Source organism: Ceratotherium simum, chromosome 3, assembly GCF_057802395.1.
Source record: "Ceratotherium simum simum isolate JZ-2026a chromosome 3, ASM5780239v1, whole genome shotgun sequence".
In the NCBI taxonomy this organism is placed as follows: Eukaryota; Metazoa; Chordata; class Mammalia; order Perissodactyla; family Rhinocerotidae; genus Ceratotherium; species Ceratotherium simum.
The window spans coordinates 56,799,576-56,818,066 of record NC_141902.1 but is presented as its reverse complement, the minus strand read 5'-3'; the positions used below and the strand labels follow the sequence as shown (position 1 = coordinate 56,818,066).

Here is an 18,491-nt window from a genome sequence, read left to right as displayed (position 1 = left end):
CCCCATTTCCAATCTCCCCAAGTCCATATTTTCTATTGGGAGCCCTGAAAGAGTCATTGCCTTCAACAAAATATACACATTTTTAGCTAACAGTCCTTCCTGAACATGTACATCCTTTAATGCCAGAAAAAAAAAAAACTTGGTTCCTCCTGAAAAAAAAATTGAATTCTATTCAAGAATGTTAAACTCAGAAGAGATTTTGGCTTTCTGAAACCATGAATTGAAGCAATTTTTCAAATTATGTCAAGGTACCTAAACCATTGTACCTAAAAGTACAATGTACCTAACCGATCTTTCAAATTATTCATAGTACCTAAACCATTCAAGTATATCATTAATCTTGATTTAGCTTCCTTTATATAGGCATTGCCTTGTTAATTTTATTATTTTTTCAAATAACTCTTTGCAATCTAAAACGGACATCCTAGAAAAGCAGCCTCTTTACTGACCTCCAATCGGTTGACAATTTTCTTCTTAATAGCATTCTGGGCAGCAGCGTTGGTTGCCACCCGGAGACCTTCTGCAGCTTCTCTCAGTCTTTGCTGCTGGTCCTCATTCTCAGGGTTGGCTGCAGCCCCCTGAGAAGGTGAAAATAAAGATTTCAAGAGGTCCAGGGGGCAGCATGCCACAGACACTGCATTCATGCCTTCAATTTTACTTTTTCCTAGTAATACAAAGTATCTGGAAGAGAGAGAGCGAAATGCTTCGAGCAATATCTTTATGATAAAGATGTTTTCTCTTACAAAAAAAGATATCTACCAGGGGATGTTTCAAAACTGCATGGCTAAATAGTAGAAATTCATTGGTAATAAATTAAACACTTGAGATCATAGCCTTGGTCGTCCATATAAATTAACCTGTGGTCAAAAATCCATGGTTAGAAGATGTTAAGATCAAGCTCCCCTGCCTGAATCACTCAGGGAGAATTTCATTTTAATTGGCATGACAGACACATCACTGCTGAAAGATTCTGCTGTCCTGCAGTACTGGTATATGAGAATGGGCTAGGATCACGGTATAAACACATGGGCAGGGGTAGAGGGAGTGGGAGGAGGGGAATGTCATCCGAAACACTGTAAGGAAATGTTCAAGACAGACCATGCCTAGAAATTGTGTTCTTAGAGAGCCTGAGTTGGAAAGTACAGCAAAGTGAAGCTGGGACCTTACTGTACTGAATTAACGAGAGCAATTGATGCCCTTATCCTGGGAGGGAAAGAGACAGACGCCGTGCACAGCCCATGGCCACACTTCCCTTGTGTAACTCCACGGCCCTTTTATTGTGTTGCTGTAGGTTCAAGTGTCTTAGGAATCCAAGTGGATTTTATTTAGATGAGTGGGATTCTGAGGTAGGGAAAGGCTAAAGGTAATGTAAGGAGAGGATATAATTCTACTGCACAGTAATTCAACAAAGACTGAAAGCTCATCCAGCCTTCCACTCCCACCTGCAATAAAAGCAGCAATGAAGATTTTTCTCACTGGGCCTGGATGTTTTGTGACCAGTGCTTGTATATAGACAAACAAGTTTTTTTCAGTGAATACTTTAGGGCAATAATATAGCTCACGAGGCAGAGAAGATGGCAGAAACAAATACATCGATTATTGAAAACCAATTGTCTGAATGTCTACATTTTCCTAATGGCCAGCTTGCCAGACTTACTAGTTTACAAGAACCTATTTCTTTGAACTATTTGTAAAAGTTATACGAATTCCTACTGGATGGACAGTTTTAACACCTGCGACAGAAATGTTTTGGCAATCCTCTTGAATGTAACCTATTCTTTCAAACTTTAACCACTTTTAATTGTCTTGATTTTGTGTTTCTAGCCACTAAAAAATTATACTTTTGCATTTCATGTGTGAAAGGATTGTTCGACCTACTTTCGTATTCTTTTGCAAGTTCATGCAAGTCATTTTATTTGTTCTGGCCATCAGGTCTTTTTCAAGCCACTCCTTTATCAACGCCTCAAGCGGTACACCAACCTGAATTTTATATTTTGAGCAGCAGGAAACCAACTCTTCTACACTTCACACTAATGTGGGTGTTTAGAGCCTTCCTGAGCAATGTCTTTTTTATGACAAATGTGTATTAGATGCAGGGTACTAATCTTGGCCTGAAATCTTAGTTACTGATCAGGAAACATATATTTTTTCTGCACATTAAATATACTCTTTGGAAGTCTAATCATTGTGCATTCTTCAGCTTTCAACAAAATTCAGCAAATTAAAACATTGCTATGAAGACAAAGTGACAACTTTAAAAGTTAAAAGAATTTGCAAAAACACTTAATGCTGTCCCATCTAATATAAATAATCAAAAAAATAACAAATACTTCAACAAGTTCTTGGTAACTTGGTACATTCAGTGGGTTGGCGTGGAGAGCACTGCTCATCTCGATACAAATGTGCACATTGGTCCTGGTTATGTGATGGTAGGCTTAATCTTTTTGAGTTTTAATTTTCTCATTTGTAAAATAAGGGATTGATGAGATTTTTCACTAAGGTTCTTTCCAGTTTATCAAGTAATTTTTGTGAACATGAGGGTTTACTTGAAATAGCTATGTTTGGACTTAGAAGTGGGGGGAAAAAAGAAATATAACTAGTAAAAACCATTAAAAAATTAACTACTCTACAAAACTCTAAGATATATTTTTGCTAAAAGGGATGGTTAAACACACACACACAAGGTCCCACCAGTGACCTCGTGAATTAGGATCTTTGGGGGTGGAATTGAGGTATATGAGTTTTAACGTCTCATGAGGGCTCTGAAACAGGGCCCTGGGTTAACAATCACTGGGTTTTAGAAGCATCATGATATAAAATAGCTGTGAAAAAGCACAAAGCTGACTCTTAACTATTCAAACTCTTCCCTAATATTTAAAATTACTACTGAGATTTGAACAGCGAAACAGGAAGCAAAATCTTGATAAGAGTTTAGTTGAGAAATCACACGGAGTGCAAAGCAACATTAAGACCGCAGGAAGAAAACAGATGTTAAGTGAATTTACTGTTGAAAATCTCAAGTTTAAATTAATCACCATTTTCAATAAAGCAAATATCCAGTGGAAAAAGAGCACTCGCTAAGCAGGGATTTCGTTGTCTGCGGCTGAGTCAGCACCACTCCCCTCAAGGGTTTCATTCATACGTTACAAGACCTTCTCCTTTCCCACTCCACCAAGGTTAAACATTACAAAGCACTATAGGTTTTATACAAACAAAAATGCACACTTGGCTGACCATTCTCTATCGTGAAGGTCTCTTCCAGATCCTAACTCTTAATAATGGTCACTTTTCAATCGAGCAAATCCAATGTAATACCTTTGCAGCTTCCACCATGCGAGCAGTGGAGTCAGCCAAGAGTTTTGCTGCTGCCAGGAGCTTCTTTGAATTCTCCATGTCGATTTCAGCTTCCGCATCTGACCTCATGGCGTTGACAAGGTCTGAGGTGGCCTGGGCCAGGACCCGGGCCTGGCGCACCATTTCACCTAGAGGACAGGATTGAGGATGCAGTCTGTCTGCTCTCTAAAGCTCGGGTGAAACCTCAGGAGCCAGCACAGTCTTGTCTCTACTCCTCTGGCAAGAGGGACAGAGAGAAGTGGGACTCCATGCTCGATTCCTAAGCAATGCAGCTGAGTTAGACCTAGAACTGAAAATAGTCCCTATGGCTGCCAGGACTGCATGCCCCGAACACATCCAAGTTCAATCTTTTTTTTTTTTTTTTTTTTTTTTAAAGATTTTATTTATTTATTTTTCCCCCAAAGCCCCAGTAGATAGTTGTGTGTCATAGCTGCACATCCTTCTAGTTGCTGTATGTGGGACGCGGCCTCAGCATGGCCGGAGAAGCAGCGCGTCGGTGCGAGCCCGGGATCCGAACCCGGGTCGCCAGCAGCGGAGCGCACTCACTTAACCACCAAGCCACGGGGCCGGCCCCCCAAGTTCAATCTTTATGAGGGATAAACGTGACACAAGGAACCAAAGAGGAGCTCTTTATAAAGAGAAAGCAGGGAACAAAATTATGTGGATTTATTATGTGCACTTACTTTTAGTAAATATTTACTTAACAAAATAGTATTTACCTTATTTCAAGAACACTTACACAAAAGTTCCTATAATAAATTCTTTGCATAATGGGCATAGAAAAAACTATTTTAGAAGTTTTAAATGGGGGCCGGCCTGGTGGTGCAGCGGTTAAGTGCACGTGCTCCACTTAGGTGGCCCAGGGTTTCGCAGGTTCGGATCCCAGGCGCGCACCAATGCACCATCTGTCAAGCCATGCTGTGGGGGCACCCCATATAAAGTTGAGGAAGACGGGCACAGATATTAGCCCACGGACAATCTTCCTTGGCAAAAAGAGGAGGATTGGCATTGGATGTTAGCTCAGGGCTGATCTTCCTCACCAAAAAAAAAAAAAAAGTTTTAAATGAATTTGTATGCCACCTAACACCAAATGAGTAATATCACACAATCCACTGTATTCGGGTCATTTGGCTCTAGCTTATAGGAAGCACAGACCCCAGTTTGATGCTCAAATGCTAAGGTTTGCCTTGGCCCAGTTTTCCCATCAGTTTTCTTTGCTCACCCCTTTCTTCCCAGCACTGGCTTGGATCTTGTTATTCATAATTGTTGGGTTTAATTGTTGGGTTTTACTGTACTTGTGATGTTATTGAAATCTATTTCAACTTCCTTTTGGAACTGGGAGGGGTGTAACAGTCAACATTAAAAAATAAAACTAGTCAAACGTAAGGGATTTCTTCCTCTCCCAAAGGTCATTCGCGAAGAAAACCCAAAGCACTGTAACATTAAGGGGGGAAAAAAGCTTTCATAAAAATCAAAATGTGCTAAATTCAAGGTATCCTGGATTGGATCCTGGGACAGTAAAAGCACATCAGTGGAACAGTGGTGAAATCTGAATCATGTCTGTAGTTCAGTTAACAGTAATGTACCAGTGCTAGTATCCTAGTTCTGACACACGTGCCATGGGTTAGCGAGGATGTTACAGATGAAACCGGGAAGGGTATACGAGAACTCTCTGTATTACCTCTGCAGCTTTTCTGTAAATCTAAAAGTATTCCAAAATAAGACATTTAATAAAAAAAACAAAAGGACAACAACAAAAAAATATGAATGTGTGGAGCATTATCTTCTTAAGTCATTTAAGAAGGATACAAGAAAAGCACAAGGTAATTTTCTTTAAAAAATACTTGTTATAAAGTACTGCTCTGTGCCGACAAGGAAGAAGGAAAACAGACCTCTTACAAGCTACTAGTAGTGTTGCAGATTGTGGAACTTTTCCAGAGAGAAATTTCATGGACCCATTAAAAAAAATTGTACTTACCTATTGGCTCAGAAATTCCATTGATAGGAATTTACCCTACATATACCCCTAAAAGTAAACCAAGATATTTTTACAAGAATGATTACTGTAGTATTATTTTTGTAAAAGCAAAACTAACAAGCAAATGAAAAAATTTGGAAGCCCCCTGAATGTCCATTAAAAGATAATTAGTTAAGTAAATATGATATATCCACTGAATAGAACATCATGCTGCCATTAAAAAGATTAGTGTATAGGTCATCATGAAAAGTCTCTAAGACACATTAAGTGAAAAAGGTTGCAAAAGAGGATGCATAATGCAATTCCATTTGTACATGACTGTAGCAAGACTGAAAATTTCTGGACAGTTAAACAAAGTGGTCAATTCTGGAGATTTAGATGGGATAGTGATGGGCTGGGTCTGGGCAGACTTACTTTTCAACTAATAGATAGGTGCATTGTACATATATATATTTTCTTTTCTGTATGTCATGATGTTTAACATCTTAAAAAAACCTTTCCAGCTGGAGAGATGCCCTTCCTGGGGCTAGCCAATTCTTAGAGAAAGCAAAGGGTCCAGCGAGGAGCATGCCTTTGACATGCAAACTAACCAACACAGAGCCACACCTCCTCTATCTGGCCAGTACAGCCCAGGAGGCAATACGTTCCTCTGCCTTAATCACCCCAGGGCAGGTACCAGGCAACTAGGGATCACCAGTACAGCACAGAGCCTACTGAAATCATTCACACTAGCTGTTCACCCTGCTCTGCCTTGCCTTTCCCATGGAAATCCCAATAAAGACCATGGCCTAAGCTCTGTCCTCACGCCTGTCTTCTGCAACCTGACCAAAACCTGACACTTTCCCTGTGACACTGCACGGCATGTGGTGACTGCCCCCCCCTTGGATCTGTGAGTAGATAAACTTCTTGCTTCCAAGCCTCAATTCTTGTCTCCTCCTGTGGGTGCACTGACTTACCACACCATGTCCAACATGGACATTCTTAAAACAAAAGAGATTTACTGTGAATCTAGGTATTAAAAAAAACCTAGTTAACGAAGTCTTTAAGTGTTGCTGAGGATGGGCACATTAGGAGTCTTCCATCTTTTTCCCAGCCTCAGTGAGGAACTCCTAACTGAGGCTGATGAGCACTTGCCCTTGAGGCACCCTGGCAACCATCACCTTTCTTCCAATCATCACCATCAGGGAACTCCAAACCGACCCGCCCACCCACAACTCAGCCCCTCACCAGCATCGCCCATGGAGCTGAAGATGCTCTCGGTGACACACATGATGGTGTCGGTGGCCTGGTCGTAGCGGCCGATGGGCTCGCCTCGGCTGGCAAACTGTCGCACATGCTGCAGCAGATCGTGCAGGGCTTGGCTGACGACGCTGGCCGCCGCGCTGACCTGCTTCAGCAGCTCACTGTCGTCGGTGGCCGCCTGGCAGGCGCGGACGCAGTTCTCCACTGAGCGGTCCACGAGCTTTCCCGCTTCAATCAGCTGCTCCTGGCACACGGGGGAGCTGATGGTGGGGCTCACCACCTGAAGAGAGGCAGGGGCAGGTCTTGGGCACTGCAGGTCAACTCTTGGTGTGCATGAGCATTTCCACCCAGTCCTTTCATGCTCTGGGCCTCAGTTCCTTACTTATAAGACCAGGGATTCAACTAAACCATCACTGAGGTTTCTCATACTTCACTATTTCACTTTATCTTTGTGATTTTAAATGTCTGCTAATTTTTATCATTATTAGCAATACACAATCTATACTACTGAAGACTTCTATAGAGGACTGGCCCCGTGGCTTAGCGGTTAAGTGCGCATTCTCCGCTACTGGCGGCCTGGGTTCGGATCCCGGGCATGCACCGATGCACCGCTTCTCCGGCCATGCTGAGGCCGCGTCCCACATACAGCAACTAGAAGGATGTGCAACTATGACATACAACTATCTACTGGGGCTTTGGGGAAAAAAAGGAGGAGGATTGGCAATAGATGTTAGCTCAGAGCCGGTCTTCCTCAGCAAAAAGAGGAGGATTAGCACGGATGTTAGCTCAGGGCTGATCTTCCTCACAAAAAAAAAAAAAAAAAAAAAAAACGACTTCTATAGAGAGAAATTACAAATATTTATCAATTATAGCTTCTCCTTTTAGGAACCTTCTGAATTGAGTCTTCTGAGCTAAGATAAAAAGACTATCTAGGGCCGGCCCAGTGGGTTAGCAGTTGAGTTCATGCGCTCCGCTTTGGCAGCCCGGGGTTTGCCAGTTTGGATCCTGGGCGCAGACATACGCACTGCTCATCAAGCCATGCTGAGGCGCGTCCCGCATAGAGCAACTAGAAGGATGTACATCTATGACATACAACAATCTACTGGGGCTTTGGGGAGGAAAAAGGAAAAAAGGAGGAAGACTGGCAACAGATGTTAGCTTAGGGCAAATCTTTCTCAAAAAGAAAAAAAGACCGTCTAAAAGAATTGTATTTCTTTTTCTAGAGACATCTGGAACTCTGCCTCACAGCACTTTAAAGAACAGGGGGATTCTGTCAGTTATGTGTATACTAGGAGGGTGAAAAAGTAAAGCAGGAGGGAGACCATCAAGGACACCTCTGACTGATGCTGCAAATCCTCCCAGAGGATGGGAAATGCCAAGCTGAGCCAGGTCACGGATCTGTACAATACGTTATGTCATCAAGTTGAGAAACGGACATCACCCATCTTCTGATGTACCTTCTCAGTGAAGACACACAGGGTGGAGTGGAAAGGGTATTTAAAGTCAGACGGGCCTGCATTAAAACCAGTTCTGCCACATACTACTTCCGTGGTGCTAAGCTACTTACTAACATCTAGGGGCCTCTGTTTCCTCTTCAGTAAACTAGGGATGATGGTGCTTAACGAGGTGAAATTTGACACACAGAGTGTGCACATATAACTGGCAACAATGAACTTCATCCTCGTTACCCTCACTCTAACACTGTACAGTGTAGAAGGGGCTCCCCCAAAACTCTGCGCATTATTTCTGAACCCACTTATAACGCCATACGTCACAATGCAAGAACTCTTTGTGTGCAGATGTGGATAAGACATATTGAGAAATCCAAAGGGGAGACATGGCCATTTGCATATAGCAATGGCAATTAGACAGAAAAGTATCTCTGCCTGAGGACTTGAGCAAAGAACAAATCATAAAAGCAGAATTCAGCAGTTTATGCTAAAATCTTGTTGTGTCACCTGAAGCAAGCTCTAAGTCTCAGATAATTTTAACAAATTCTGCCCCTGCTTCGCCCCAATGACTGGACGCACATAAGAGCATGTGACACTTTGTAAAAAGGGCTGGGGGGTGCCAGCTGGCTTACCTTGGCACACGCCACAAGCTGGGAGGTGGAGAGGGCGCACTGGGTGGCAGCAGCAATCACCCTGTTCTGTAGGACCGTGTCTTCAGCCACTTGGGCAACATTCTTCGCCTTTAGTACCAACATGGCGGCGGCATTGGCCACGGCTTTGGCCAAACTCATTAAAACGTCCTAAGAAAGAGGAATCAAAAACTAGTCATTTATTTTTTTCTAATTACCCTTCACAGCCTGAAAATAAAATGTGGTGTCCACTTAAACACTTTATTAAAATTCCATTTGACTTCTTTCCTTCAGGACTTAATAATATTTTTTCCACCCATTTTTCTGAAATGTCAACTTATCCTTAGAGCTAATTACGGAAGGAGACTCATATCCTAATAACATAGTCTCCTATACATTCATTAAACAACAAAGATTTAAATCTAAAATAGGTTAATTTGAGGGAAGGGTTTTTATCTTAACCACTTATTCACATTCAAGCACTTGTCCAACACTAAGAGCCTTGATCACATCTCTTGTATACATGGTCAATGTGGTAGATCAGAAGCTGAAAATATATCCACATGCCACAAATACTATGTGCTGTAGGAAGCATATAATTCATGGCCTCCAAGTCATCATGCCTCACTGTAACATGAAAATTCATCTTTTGGATTTCTACCTCACACAAGGATCCAAGTTATCAGAAATTTAGCCATCTCTCTGCCTCCAGAGGGCAACGTTGGACATGCACAGACAACACCTACAGCTCAAGAGCCAAGGAGAGCTCAGCACATAAGTTATTCTCAGTGTTCTGTAGCCTTCTGGATAGAGATTAAATTATTATGAAAGGTGGAAAGGGAGCCTACTTAAATAAACTAGTTACAAGTTGACCTCACTGAAGATGCAAGGAGCTCCGAGCCTTCAAAGTTCACTTTATGCTTCAACTCAACAAAAAGGTATTCTGCCTGCAGGATGGAGCCTCCTTTGACTTAACCCCCCAGATTTGTCACTTGTCTGTGTGACCTGAAGAATAACCACTGTTATATTTAATTTACTTCTTGGCTTTTAATATTGAAGGTAGATTATTTGGTTTGGAAATGCCTTCCCAAACATACGAGCCATTTTTACTTTGAACCAACATGTCAAAGATTTCTCTCAGAGGAAATGCGGTCAGAAGTCTTTATTAATTCATCAGATAATGAAAAGCACTTTTGATTCTGAATGCAAAGGGCACCCACAGTCTTTACACCAAGATATTTTATGAGACGCTATATTAGAAAGAATGTTCATCTTGCACAATTTTACACAGAGCAAAGACTATATGCTATGCAGCCAAATCAGAAACCCATGAATCCACCAAGTAAGCGGATTTTCAAATGGACAACAACGAAGCAGTCTTACAGGAACAGTTTAGTCCAGTCTTTTTTAGGTTTCTGATGTTTACTGGATATCCAAGGAAAAACCAAAGATTGCAGTGCCAAAAGTAGAAGACGCCTTTGGAATCTGACTGGCACTCGTTTGTCACACAGCTTTTAGAAACTGCTCCCAACATGGCCTACAAAGTTAAAGTTCTTGGACACCTAGCTCGATGCTCTATGAAAACATAATTTGAATGTCACAAATTATTAACAAGATTTAAAAAAAAATACTTTCTAAAACAGGTCATAGTATTCCTTCACTTGATATGAATCCATCTTTTTTTACACAGGGATCAGGATTAGGTCATGTAGACTCATGGTTGTTCTAAAGGGCTTTGTTAGACTCGTTTAAAGAAATCCTGTTCCTCCTATTAATTTTGTCCAAAAAAAATACAGTTAGAAAAAGAACGTGATACTACAACTATACTTGCTGACAAGGCCTTTGTCAAACTTTTCAACAAGACCACTATTATGTAGCCTGTGTAAAATAAATCTTTGTTAACTCTGGGAACATGCAGTACATTGAGAACCCAAGAAAAGCTCTGAGATAGGATCTCAAGAATCAGAAAAACAGAGAATAAGAAACCCAGTGTCAGTAAGCCAGAGGCTATCCACAACTGGAGGCTGCAGGATCACCTTCCTGCACTCGTGTGTACCTAGAGACCTTACAGAAGCAGAACACGTTCAAGTCAGGCCTTTCTCTGGTAAGAAGGCCTCCACAGGACCATACCCTGAACCTGAACCTGCTTCCCTAGCACGTCTAAATAGAAACAAACATTAGGAAGCAGAGTTTGCATTTATACATGATGAATACAGTCTGTCTAAGGAAAAAAAAAAGGCAAAGTCTTCCAAAATACAAGGATGCATGAGATGTCCTAAGGAACTGTGACTTTCCCCTCAACCTTTCCAAACACTCTGGGGACAGCAATCATATTTCTGAGGAAAGTAAGTTGACCACTTCAAATAATGAAGCCTAGTAAACCAAGAGTTGAATCACATATTTACCCAATTCCTAAGTGGGTACCTGCCTACAAAGAATTACCTGCTCAAATACAAAAGCAAAGGCCAATACAAGAGTAGTTAGGGGATGGGGCTAACAGGATGTCCAGATGGGGACAAGAGTAGCTTGCATTTAGTGGGATATATTTATGTGGTCTGCAGTTAATTCTCCTTATAGTTAAGTTATTGTTGGCCATCCCAGCATAGAAATGGCTTCAGGAATACTCCTACTACCAATTTTGGGTCTCACCCTCCATCATGACGTGAATGTTCAAGCACTGAATGTCTTACTGCACTGCAGGATATGAGTGAGTCCTACGGCCCCAGTACCACAGGTATGTGGAAAGCAGAGGATAAACAAACACATCTAAGGACGAAGGTGCACGTTTCATGTATCACAACACCTATGATCATGTCTTAGTGTAACTGACGCATCTTGTGTTGATGAAGTTTGGTAGTTCTAGATAAAATGGCATGCAAAATTGCCACCCATGAAGCAAGGAACTTGAATGCTAGAGGAAAGCTGAATGATCTTTCTTTTCTGAATTCTAGAGAATTCCCAAACAGTGCACTTGACATAAGATTTGGAAAAGGGCATCTTCCAGAGAACATGGGCTCAAACTGTAACAGTTTAATTAGAATGTATTTATATATTACTTGCAAAATTAAGACTTGAGAGGAGGAGGAAGAGGAATGAAGGGCATCTGCTCACAAGTATATAAGAAGAGAAGCTCATCTTAGCCGGAAGCTCCCAAAAGCAGGCCTCTGCACCTCATCTGTGGTGGCCAGGAACAGAGGCAGGCCAGTCAGGATCTTGTCTGAGCTGGCAATGCATCAAGCCAGCTGCAAACAGTGGCCACAGCTGTTCACCAAGGACAAACAGCACATGTCGCTGGTATTGAAAAAGAAGGGTGACCAAAAAAAGACTGCACCATCCTTGTGGTTTGGGATATGATGCGGACAATAGAGACACCTCTGAATGCAAAGAAAACCCATGCTATGTGTGGGTGAGTGTATGGGAGTGTTCATATTTTCACTTACATGAGGACTCTAGACTGATGCAATTAAACACTGCCCCCAAATAGATAAAACAAGATTGGCCATGAGTTGATAATTGTAGAGGTTGGGTGGTAAATACAAGGTGGTTCATGATAGTATGCCCTTCACTTTTGTGTTTAAAGAATGTCCAGGGGGCTAGCCTGGTGGCATAGTGTTTAAGTTCGCATGCTCTACTTCGGCAGCCTGGGGTTTGCGGGTTTGGATTCCAGGTGTGGACCTACACACCACTCATCAAGCCACGCTGTGGCAGTGTCCCACATATAAAATAGAGGAAGACTGGCAAAAGATGTTAACTCAGGGCCAACCTTCTTCACCAAAACAAAAAAGAAAAAAAGAAAAAAAGTCCAGCATATTGACCAGTAAGAACAGCTAAAAAAGTGCTTGACAACAATGATGCATGACATGAGTTTTTCAATTAAAATTTTTTTTAATTAACACACAAAAACCACACCCCCCAAGAAAATCCACCTCATTCTTATTCTTGACAGCCTTAAAGGAAGATTTTGGTTTTTCGTTACATTCTCCCTGCTTGGATCTAGACCAGCACTCAGACTTCCTTCCAAGAATGTGGGCTGGAAATATCTTACTTGGAATCGCTCATCAGTCTCATTCTCTCCGATCTGTCTCAGAAGATCCCCACTGGCTTGTCCAATGCTCCCAGCAGCAGTCAAAACTGTCTGTCGAGGCTATGAACAAAGAACACACATTGATTGGAAAGAAAATGCATTTCCTCACAGTGCCATCAGACAAGGCAGTGCAGGAAGAGGACTATTGTGGGGTTGGCTCCTCCTGCACGTAAATGAGAGTCTTGGACTGTGTGTAAGACAGGAGACATAAATGTCCTGGTGAAATTTGTGCAAGGAAATGCCTGATGTCTCACAAACCAGCAATAGGTGGACAGATTTGAAATGTTCAATTAATGAGTCTTGTTCAGCTGGTAGGAAGGGGATATGTACTTTATGGAAATTAGGGTGCAAAGTCATATCCCCTCTAAATGTGTATTTGTCATGTGTGTTCATTTCTGAGGTTACATCTAATCAAGTACCCTGGTGAGATTGAGGGGAGAGGGGGAGAAGAGAGGCTTCCTACTAAGAGCTCACCCAGTCCCAAAGGTTGAGCTATAGCTTCTGCACCCAGTTCAATAACTCCAAACCCTACAGTGTGGCAGCATACTCCATCAGGATGGAAGGAACGGCTCAGGAAGCAAGAGCCCCATGGTACCCAAAGGCTGCACCTGTCTCATCAGAACCTGAGTGACTGCTTGCCCCAGAGCTCACCTCTCCAGAAGTAGGCTGCACAGCTTTCAGCAAGTCTGACACTGCCCCAGCGAGAGTCCTTGCAGCTCTGAGCAAGTCTTCCCCACTGCCCACCTCATCGTCCATGAGGGCTGCCAATAGCTTCACGCCCTTGGACATCTCCGTCAGGTTGGAAGAAATGGTGGTGATTGCACATCCCACAGCTGTGTAGTCGGTGTCTGCAGGGTCACCTGGGACAGAGAGGGAGCAACCCCATCAAAGGAGGGTGGTGAAGGGTGAAGACAGCCCAGGCTGGCAGGAGGTAAGTGGCCACATCGTGGCGCCTGTCACCCACAAGCCTGCAGGAGTCGGACACAAGCGAAGCCTGTGCACAGTGGGATAGACGGCTCCCTGTCTCCAAAGTGCTGCTCTTCACAAGGTCCTTTCACCCTCAGGCCTCATACATCGAAACACTGAGCAAGAACACCTTTAAAATTCCAAAGGAAGTCTCAGCATCTCACAGCCCTTTTCACCAGGCCCCTGTCCGCAGCTTGGAGGGGTCAACTCTGCTCCTGGAACACTGAAATGCTGCATGGTGAAGCCAAGATGTTTCCTGGCTCTCATTTGACCGTGCAAAGCGGGAAGTCATGCTACGCCAGAAGAGACTACTGCTGGACGAGATAGAAGAAGGCACATATGACGGATCTAGGCATTGAAAACCATTTTCAGACTGTAAGCTCCCAGAAGGGTGAAACTGGCCTCAGTATACTTTAAAGTATGTCCAGCATATTGACAAACAACGAGAAGAGCCATGTAAGTGCTTTTTAATGATAACACATGATATAGACAAAAAGGAATGAGATATTCCCCACATTTCTCCTGGGTCAGTGGGAGAAAATGCCTGAAGCATTCTGAGTGCCTAAAAATAGACTATCTTCTCAGAATATGAAAATCTGTTGTTTCAATCAAAGAATAAGAACTTTTTTTTTTTTTTAACAAAACCACAATACACCACAAATCCCTCAGGGACTTACCGGCTGTGAGGTTAACAACTGAAGCTGTTCCAGCTGTGATGGCATCTACTTGAGAGTGGATTTCATGCTTGGATTCGTCGACTTTATTCTGAACCCATACCCTAGATGCCTGCAAAACCAGACAATTGCATGACACAATCACTGCACAGAATTACCCAGGAAACCAGAGAAGTCGCGCCATAGAATGAGACCAGCATTTGGCTACACTCTTCCTGGGTCAGCACCAACAAGGCCTTAAGTCATCTGAAACAACGTCCTTAACAGGCCTCTTGCTCGTTCCCAGATGCTGAATGGCAGGTAAATTCTCAATGTTTCTTACACTACTTTTTTTTTTTAACCCTTTTAAGATCTTATACAGACAAATTCTACGTGGTTTTATATAGGTAAATTCAATTTAAAAACGAGAAAAATTAATGTCTCATAAATAATACTACACATTAGCACCAATAATTGTTGCTAATTTTCGCCTTGTCTTTTGGAGAATGGAGTCAGAATTAGGGTGTTCTAGCTCACAAGTGTTCTCAGTCAGGGCAGGAAGTGTCTTTTGTTTGCAACACACATGTCGTGTAGATGCGGCACCTTTCCTGGTACGATTTGGGGGGAGGGGTCAAGACTCCTGTTCCCGATCCAGCTCTGCCACTAACAAGTGACATTACCTTGGGCAAATTATATCCCAGTCCTGTGCCTTACATTTCCTCCCCCATAGGAATTCAGCAGTCTTTAAAAACCTTTCCGGCTCTTAGACTTTATGTTCATTTGAGCCCCAAATAGCAAATTCTCTATTTTCTGGCATTTCTGGACTTGGCCAATAAATGATCATTTACATTGATAATAACGACCTTGTGGTAGTATAAGGCGCTGATCTGCTTCCCAAAATATCCCCAAAACAATCTAGATTCAGGATGTGTCTAGCACTAATAATATTTTTTTGTATACCAGTTCTTTGAAAATTGGTGAAGCAGGATGGTTAAATCCAAATATTTTAAAACACTTATCTCACAACTGTGCTTGATACGAGAATCTTGCCATATGTATTTTCACTCTGAAGTTCCCCAAAGCAAAGTGTTTAATGACTTCAGGAGCTTGGGAGAAACAGCCCTGAGGACAGCAGTGCCTGTGTGTATACGAGTGTGCAAATGAACAATGCAGCATCCAGGGAGAACTCGGAGGCAGTTATCCTGGCTAGACAAGACGAGGCTACAAATGATGGCTCATCAGTCCTGGAACAGTGGTTTTCCACCCTGGCTGCCCATTAGAATCACATGGGGAGATGAAAAACCACTGATACCCAGGCCCCACCCCCAGAGACACGGATTTGTCTGGTCTGACCCAGGCCTTAGGTTTTGGCCGGAAAGCTCCCCAGGTGATTCTAATGTGCAAAGCAGGGCTGAGAATGATAGCGCTAGCCAGGGCTTCGGAAACTTGAATGTGCACACAAAGCAGCTGGGAATTTCACTACAATGCAGATTCTGATTCAGGTTAGGGTAAGGCCTAAGGTTCTGCACCTCTCACAAGATCCTAGTTGTTGCCGATGCTGCTGGCCCACGGACCACAATTTGAGTAGCAAGGAGCTAGATGATTTCATGCAGCAGCAGCTACAGGAAAGCAGCTAATAACCCTGAAAAGCTCAACAGGAGTATCCAGTGGTTCTCAAAGCATGGTCCCCCGACAAAAAGCAGCACCTGATAACTTGTTGGAAATGCAAATTCTCAGGCCCCACCTCAGACCTACTGAGTCAGAAAAAATTGGGGAGGGGCTCAGCAATCTGTTTCAACAAGCCCTCTGGGTGATTCTGATGCATGGGCTAAAGTTTGAGAACCACTGGTAATAACAACAAAAACAGCCACGACCTCACTGAGCTCTCACTATGTTAGGTACTCTGCTAAGAAAAGAACTCCGCACATGATTAGAATGAGTCTTCACAACAACCCTATTCATGGATGACAAAACAGAGGCTTAGAGCAAGTAAGCTGGGATTTGAGCCCAGATTATGTGACTCTAGAGTCTATGTTCTTAGCCCTCGCGAGGTACTGCCAACAGCCAGTAGCACCCTATGATTCTCTCCTTCTGCGGGTACAACCTAGAGACAAAGACTCAATATCTTGACAAAAAAAAAAAACAAAAACAAACCAGATAAAGATGGATTTCCACTTCATCTAGCTAGAGACAGAGATTCACCTCACTGAATCCAGCCAGAGAGTATAACCCTGTTTTCTGCCAGGGCAGAGAAATCAAATGAAAACCACAAGCAATATTTACCATATCCTGGCCGAGAGGCGGCAGCGAGTCGAGCTCGCTGAGGTCGTCCTGGGCCTGCTGGACAGCATGCATGCTTGTGTTGATGGTCCCCATGAGGGCCTGCTGGGCCGAAGTCTGCAAAGGCAGAGGAATACAAGGCGGTCATACCATGCTCCTGGGAATGACAGGCTTCTACAAGAACAAGGTGAAATTGAACTCTGGGCTCATGATAAAGCAGCCCAGGGTACATCTCAACAACTGCCTGAACCACCTTCCATTTCAATCTGGGGGCTGGAAATGGATATTGTATTATGTTAATAGAATACTAAATATGGGTCTTTGCAATAGAAGGATTATAATCAGAAGAGTGTGGGGAGCTTAATCAGCTGACAAGAAGGCTCAGAAAGAGTCCTTGCAGGGTGAGTTAAGGGGGTCCAATCCTTGAGTACTGAGGACAAAAGATCTCATGCATAGGCAACAGGAGTGTGTTATATCAGAACTCTTCTTGGTAAATGAGTAAGGATTCCACCCAAACCAATAGTCCACACGCTTCTTCAGACTCAAATCACTTCTGAGCTTTCAGGCTCTCCAGCTTTCAAAAAGTTCTTGCCCAGGGGCTGGCCCGGTTGCATAGTGGTTAAGTTTGCATGTTCCACTTCGGTCGCCCGGGGTTCACGGGTTCGGATGCACTGCTTATCAAGCCATGCTGTGGCAGGTGTCCCACATATAAAGTGGAGGAAGACGGGCACAGATGTTAGCCCAGGGCCAATCTTCCTCAGCAAAAAGAAGAGGATTGGCAACGGATGTTAGCTCAGGGCTAATCTTCCTCACACACAAAAAAAGTTCTTGCCCAATAGCATGGGATTCTAGAGCAGGCAGACCAACACAGTGGAAGGAACCAAAGATCTGCTTGGGGGAAAATGCGTGGATCACTACAGACCTAGTCTATTTCTAAGACTCTCTGAGGTGTATCTGGGCCGATTAGCAGCTTGATGCTGCTAAGGCAGGGGAGCGAGGTCCTATCTCTATATTACCAGTCACGTGGAGAGGTCACTGCTTCTCTTCCAGACCCCGAGGACACCTGTGATCCTAGACAGAGCATTACCAGAGCCACTCACTTAAAAGAAAGCACGCTAGGAATTATGCACTGGGACTGCACAGCTGAAGAACCATGGTTCAGACAGGCAATAGCAAGAGTGTGGATGATATAGACACAACCTATCACCATAGCTGGTGTCCCCTTCCCCCCTCTCCCATACGCTGGAGGCAGCGTACTGACAGGCAGGACAAGTGCCCAGGGCGCCTCACCAGTGGGGGCATGTGGCCCCGGTGCATCTGCCCAACCATGACCTGCTGCTGCGGTGAGGGCATGCTGCCAACATTGAAGGTCTCGGGGCCACTGGAGCCTGAGCGCATCACGGCTGGCAGCGCCACTGAGCCGTGCTCCACCTTTCCGGTCCGATTGAACTGCTGCTGCAAGATAGTGGACCTGTGGGGGACAGGTGGTTTGGTCACTGTGAGTTTGCCACTCACATTGAGCGTAATGATAAGCTACCATAGGTGTCATGAATGTTTGTTGCTTTAGGCTACGGAGACCAATTTAAAAGAGGCATATATAGACAGAACTGAGCAAGAAGCAGCAGCACTAAAATGCTCAGGAGACCCCTGAGATGAATGAATCCTTCTATCATCTGTAATATAAATAACTACTCCCAATTTATCTACTTAATAGGTTCATGGTATTATGCAATTAGTTGTTCTTAAAAAAGACAGATATTCCTACAACAACAATGTTCCAGGCATTAGTGAAAGTTTTGGATACACTGATCTATTATTTGTAAATTCTACCTGAAACAGCATTCATTCAACAAA

The 18,491-nt window shown here is 43.3% G+C and overlaps 1 protein-coding gene across 6 annotated transcripts in view; it reads right to left on the bottom strand.

The window, feature by feature from the left end:
• The window catches only part of TLN2 (talin 2), a 425,009-nt gene that overhangs the window by 130,595 nt on the left and 275,923 nt on the right, over positions 1-18,491 (bottom strand). For all 6 annotated transcript variants that reach the window (XM_087428086.1, XM_087428077.1, XM_087428092.1 and 3 more), the window contains 9 exons: positions 17,928-18,108; positions 16,641-16,754; positions 14,382-14,490; positions 13,390-13,598; positions 12,700-12,798; positions 8,658-8,825; positions 6,560-6,854; positions 3,316-3,482; positions 450-578 (listed from right to left, as the gene is read on the bottom strand). In XM_087428086.1, the coding sequence (XP_087284212.1) occupies positions 450-578; positions 3,316-3,482; positions 6,560-6,854; positions 8,658-8,825; positions 12,700-12,798; positions 13,390-13,598; positions 14,382-14,490; positions 16,641-16,754; positions 17,928-18,108 (1,471 nt within the window). The remainder of the gene's footprint in view (positions 1-449; positions 579-3,315; positions 3,483-6,559; positions 6,855-8,657; positions 8,826-12,699; positions 12,799-13,389; positions 13,599-14,381; positions 14,491-16,640; positions 16,755-17,927; positions 18,109-18,491) is intronic.